The 5995-nt window shown below is 42.6% G+C and overlaps 1 protein-coding gene across 4 annotated transcripts in view; it reads right to left on the bottom strand.

Moving 5' to 3' along the window:
* APP (amyloid beta precursor protein) overlaps window positions 1-5995 on the bottom strand; it is a 242168-nt gene that overhangs the window by 22471 nt on the left and 213702 nt on the right. For all 4 annotated transcript variants that reach the window (XM_015424206.1, XM_015424208.1, XM_015424207.1 and 1 more), the window contains one exon: window positions 3081-3299. In XM_015424206.1, the coding sequence (XP_015279692.1) occupies window positions 3081-3299 (219 nt within the window). The remainder of the gene's footprint in view (window positions 1-3080; window positions 3300-5995) is intronic.

Below are 5995 nucleotides of genomic sequence, written 5' to 3'. Positions count from 1 at the left end.
GGGGGGGGGTGAGGACCAGCGAGGTCCGGGCGGCTGCAAATAATAACCATAATACCTATAGGGGCCCACGGCCGCCAGAGCTTTAGCAGTACGGATGATCTGCTTGACTAACGTGGCCATCCCCGCTGCTGCTGTTGCTCCTCTTCGTCAGGGGTCCAGCGAAGACTGAGCCGCTTTTGTGCTTCTCTGAACTTTGCACCCCGTGCGCAGAAACACTTGCAGCAGCTCCCCCGGCATTTCTCCAGCCCCGCCTCTCCCCGACCAATCACGCCCCGCCCCCGAGCCATTCAAACAAAAAACCCGCTCGTAGCTTCCCTCCCCCTTCTTGCGAAGGTCTCCTTCCTCCTCCATGCAACCGCCCTTTTCCGGCGAAGGATTATGGAACATGTAGTTTGGGGTGGTTATGTGCAAGGGACCGGAGACGCCCTACCTGATGGAAAGAGAGTGCGCATTCGTGGCAGGTCTTGGCGGAAGTGGATGCAACGTGGTTGGTTTGTGGAAAAAGTACTGCGGCGGTAAGGAGCGGAGCTGGTGGCTGCCTGAGGTTTGGCTGGAAGCGTCGGGGACGCCGGGTCCAGGCTGCTGCGCGGGTAGGCTCGAGTGCAGTGACACAAAGTTTTGCTTAAGCTAAGGAAAGGGCAAGGTACAGCGAGATGGATGGTTACGGGTATAGGATTGCCGATCTCCAGGTGGGGTCAGGAGAACTGGATTTGCAACTGATCCCCGCACTATGGAGGTCAGTGGCCCTGGAAAAAATGGCTGCTTTGGAGGGTGGCCTCTAATGGCCTTATGCCCTGCTGAGGTCCTACCCCTCCCCAAACCAGCAGCCCTAGGTATCAAGGAGGTTGGGCCTCCACGAGGCTTTTGATTGACTACAGGGTGCATATATTTGCCACCGTCACCCCATCTGAGATTTCTGTGTGATAGAAAGTTGTCAAGTACTATATTAAAAGGTGCCATAGATTTCTGCAATGGTTGTGGAGCTATAATATGATGGTAAATTGTTGTCCTTTTTGTGTACACTTTATTAATTGATTTCAGAGCTTTCCCCCCCTGCACTCTGATCCCCATTTAGCTGTAAGGCTCCCTGGGTGGTTGTGAGCCAACTGCTGTCTCTGTCGGGTGAACATTTTATGAAGGGGTGGGGGGCTAAAATGAAGAAGGGAGAGCCACGTATGCTGCCCTCAGCTCCTTGGGTGTTCCCAGAATGGGAGGGAAACGGCGAGCAGGGAGGGGGGGCCGGAACACAGTATGCAACATTTTGTTGCGGGTCTCCACTTGTTTTATTCTATTACTGTAAAATGTATACTGCTTATCAGTTTTTGGAAGCCGCCCTGAGCCCGCCTGGCGGGGAGGGCGGGGTAAAAGTGAAATAAATAAATAAATAAAACTGGAGATTGGCAACCCTAAACTCAAGTTGTCCAGAGTGTATGATCAGAAAGGAGCTGCTGCTAAGCATGGTTCCACGACAACTGTACTTAGATGAGAGATGTGTTGGCAAGTAATTAGTGGCATAAACACTTTACATCTATATAGGTGTACTCTTCAAGCATCTTGTATGTACACCTAAAACATGCAAGATCTAAAGTTCCAGACACTTATAATATTTATTAAAGCAGCAAAAGCATATTTATGTATTGCACAAAATAGCCCAAATGAAGTTTTTGTCCAAATCAAGGAAGGATAACAGTGGACGCTGATAAATGAGAACAAGGGGCAGAGAATGGTAAAATATGACAAAATATTCAAAGAAGACTCTTCTAGACTAAAAAAAACTTATTACCTTATATATTTCTTAGAGACAGCGGAAGCTATTAGTTGTTCCAGACACATGCAACTTGTAGCCACAAATCTGTAACAGCTAGCCCAAACATTTGCAAATGCTGGCTGTGAGCCTTATTGTTCGAATAAAAGTTTCATGATATCAAATTTAACAGTATTTTCACAGCAATGAAATGCAGCTGTGCATGGTACAGCTGATCTATTATACAAATTCTATTAATTTTACTGGTTTCTAAAAGGAAAAATGTTTGAGCTTGTTGTGCCATATGTTATTTGAAAAGAGAATTAAATAATCCCGATGCTGTAAGAGGATTTAAATTCTTTATCACACTGTACACATTTTAAGTATCCTAAATTATTTGCAATGGATGAGCATGCTCTGCAGTACTAAAGAAATACACTGTAGGAGCTTTTAAACTGTCCCAGTAAGCCAAAGGAAATCTTTTCTTGGTAGAAAATATTAATCATTTAAATATTAAGTAGAGCCAGCGATATGTAGAGGCAAATTTTATAGCTGGAACAAAACACATACTAAATTAACATTATTTTTCCCATTAGAAGTGTACAGCTTCTTTCTGATAGACTTAGTATTTGGTTTTAGAGAACTCCTTTGACAAAATAAGGTGAAGTGGTTTTTGTCTTTTAAGGAAAACCTTCTGATACAGAAAGCTTGCATCTAAATCAAACCTGACCTGCCAGAAAAAATCTGTTGTACTACATTTTATCGATTTATATCTAATTGTTTGAATCATCACAGATTTCAAATGTGGTAAGCCCAAACAAGGCCAAAAAATGTTCACTTTAAATTGTATATCTGGAATATATTTAAATCAATTATCTCCCCAATGATCAACGATGATTAACTGCAACAATTTTGAAATAACTCAACTAATAACAGTCTATTCAGATCTGCCCATATTCATATTTACTTTTAAAGGAACTCCAAGGTACCAAAACTATTTCATTAACCACTGAAGGCACATCTTTTAATTAGGTGTTTATTATTTAAAGTTGGATCTAATTCTAACAAGTTAGTTAATTTTTAGTGGGGTCAGACAACTTACTCAAATTTTGACTGCTTTCCTATTAAAGACGGTACCCTGTGCATCTCAAGATCTGCAGTTATGCAACAGTTTCTGTTCCACTGAAGACTTGGCAAGCTGTTGTGGAAGGCCTTTCACCACACAGAGCAAACTGTGTTAGTCAGAATGGTCAAGACATTTTTATAATGAATCCATCCCACATCATCTCTATAGAAAAAAACAACAACAAAACCCTCTCCAGTCATTTTGCATTACCTTCATTTTCAGTGTTGGCTGGGACAGAATCAACTGCAAAGGGATGCCAAGGCTGAAGATCTAGGCCAAATTCCCCATCAACTGGAAGGAGTTCAACTGTTGTCTTAGTTTCTGTCAATGAAGGCATCAGGGCATCATTTCCATAGCTGATCCTAGGCTCACTGATCATATTTGCCAAAATGTCATCAGAGTAGTTTTGCTCTCTCTGAAGCAGTTCATCTAAAAAAACCCAAAAACAAAAACAGTGAAGAAGCATGTCAGGCTAAGAATTACTTGATGATGGAAGTTACATGCATTAGAAAGCACACAAAATTATAACTGATTTTGCATGACAAAGAGACAGACTAAAAGAGCAACCACACAACATTACGAAAGAAGTCACAATTGCATCAAGTTGGCAGCTTACAAGAATTTGTGGGGATCATACTTCTTGTTCCTTGCATTTGTAATAACTTCCATTTACTTCTGCTTCAAAAGACTCACAGGCCCACTTTCCAGCTTCTAGATACTATTTTAATTATTTCTCCTGTAAATCCTGTGTGGATGGCCTGCTCTAAGCATTATTCAATATGAACTGTAGCATGTATTGCCTTAATGTGTCACAAGTACTGGCAGTACTGACACAGGCAGACAGACAATCCTGGGTAATTCATTTGTATCTGCATTATACAGCTTCATTGCAAGAAATGCCTGGTAGGATACAATTTCTCTCTGGTATTTCGTGACCTGAGGACTAACTTTATGTTACAACATTATGTATTCATTTAATGTCAACATCAGGACTCCTACTGATAAAATATTGGCAGGGGGAGGGGGTTGAAACCTTCTAAAATAATGGAAGTAGCGCCTGTAACTCTAGGAAATTGATGCCCTGTGAACTGGCCATTGTAGGGGTTGCTAGGCAACCACAACAATCTTGCCTGGCTTCAAGCCTTGGTCTCTGTCTTTCAAGATCTGTTTTGGCCTATGAGGGAGTCACTGGGGCCAGGCCCACCAGCAACTACTGGCAGGCTTGGCTGCTCACTTCTATTCAACAACAGCCATCCCACAAAAAGCTAGTGTGGTGTCATTTCAGACAAGGATCTGGGAAACCCAGGTTCAAATCTCTGCTCTGCCATGGTGCTCACTGGGTGTCCCTGGATGAGTTACACGTTAGGGTTGCCATTTCCCAATTGAGGGTGGGGATTCCATGTTTTTGCGGGCTCCTGCCTGGCTGGCAGGAGGAAATTCCCCCCCAAAAAGCAGTGACATCATCAGAAATAAACACAATATGCCTACATCACTTGGAAGTGGAATAGGCACATCGGTGACGTCGGAGGGCAATGCTCTGTTTTTTGGATAAAACTCTATGGTTTAAGAGGCTGATTTTACCATAGAGTTTTGGCCAAAAACCAGAGTGTCCCCCCAGGAAACCAGCATGTCTACATCACTTCTAGGTGATGTAAGCTCCTAGAACATCTACCCCATCCCCCCACTGACGTTTCTGACAGACCTGACAACCCTATCACACACACACAGCCTGACCCAAATCACAGCGTTACTGTGAGGATGAAATGGAGAAAAGGAGAACAATATAACCTGCTTTGGGTTCCCACTGTGGAGAAAGGTGGCCTATAAAACTCTAAAAGGTCCCCTCTTCATAAATCTTTAACAGGTTGTTGGTCAGCAAATAAACTTGATTCAGGGTCTGGTATCTCCAATTCACAAAATCTTAATACAGCCAGTTTCCACTAGGCTGTTAAAATATTAGTTGTCCTGGCATGCAGACTTGAATAAAGAGCTCACTGTAGATCAGTGGAACCAAATCTGGGACTCTCCGCTCACCCCCTCAAGAGCTCTGAACATTTGACTGCAAAATGTCAAGGTTATTTCATGCTAGTACCTAACCCCTGCATAACTAGCCCATTCAAACCCCACAATGCCTCTGACCTGCTGGAGACAATGTGAGGAATGGGGGACTTTTTACCATGGCTGGTTGTCCTGTAAAATGATAGGAAAATTTTGGACTCAAATTCAAAACCAAATCCATATAATCACTGGTCATTTGATTCCCCTATCCCCAGAATTAATTCTTCTCAATCTGTGGAAAAATTGCAAAATTTCCAAAGCAAAACTAGAACTAATTATGATAATGTTAATTGCGGCTAAATGTCTTATTGCATCTCACTGGAAGTCAGCATCAATTTCATTGCTGCAACAATGGCACATGAGGTTATGGAATTTATTTGTCCTGGATAACATTACATACAATCTGGATAAATTTAGAGATACCTCAGGCCAATCCTGTCTCCTAGAGAAATTTCAAACTCTAATGCTCAAGTGTTGGTCTGACCTCTCAAATGACCTCAAAAGCCAACTCTCTCTTCTCTGCTCACACTGAATAGATTGTATCTATTCCTTAGTCTAACACACTGTTCCACTGCTGGTATAAATCTGTGTTGTTCAATGAACTTCTCAGCCCTGCATTCGTATTTCTAGTTCAATGCATTTAGTTGTTCACACTCAATTTTACTGATGGTATGTATCCTTATTATTGGGGAATTTCAGACAGCCAATATATTCCGGTTCAGGAACTGTTCCCTAATGGTTTCTGGTCTGACATTTCAGACAGAACCGTTTTAGTAACGGTTCCCTACCGGAATATATTTTCACTTTCAGTCAGAAACACTTCTGTCCCGTTTAGGAAATGTGGCTGAACCATTTTACCTGCAAATTGCTTCCAAGCAGTCTCTACTTTTCTATACCACTTCTGAAGCGCTACGGGGTGCTGTGTAAAATGCCCCGTAGCGCTTCCTTCTGTGTCGCTTTGTTTTCCTGCCCTTTTTCGCCCATGCGGGCGATCTCCATCCTTTTTTTTAACGTTCCTTTTAGAGTGCTATGGCGCTATAGCGCTATAACACAACACCAAAACAGCA

This window comes from Gekko japonicus, unplaced genomic scaffold (genome assembly GCF_001447785.1).
Source record: "Gekko japonicus isolate JY-2015 unplaced genomic scaffold, Gekko_japonicus_V1.1 scaffold1418, whole genome shotgun sequence".
Lineage (NCBI taxonomy): Eukaryota > Metazoa > Chordata > Lepidosauria > Squamata > Gekkonidae > Gekko > Gekko japonicus.
The sequence above is the reverse complement of the archived record's forward strand: the minus strand, read 5'-3'. Positions and strand labels throughout refer to the sequence as shown.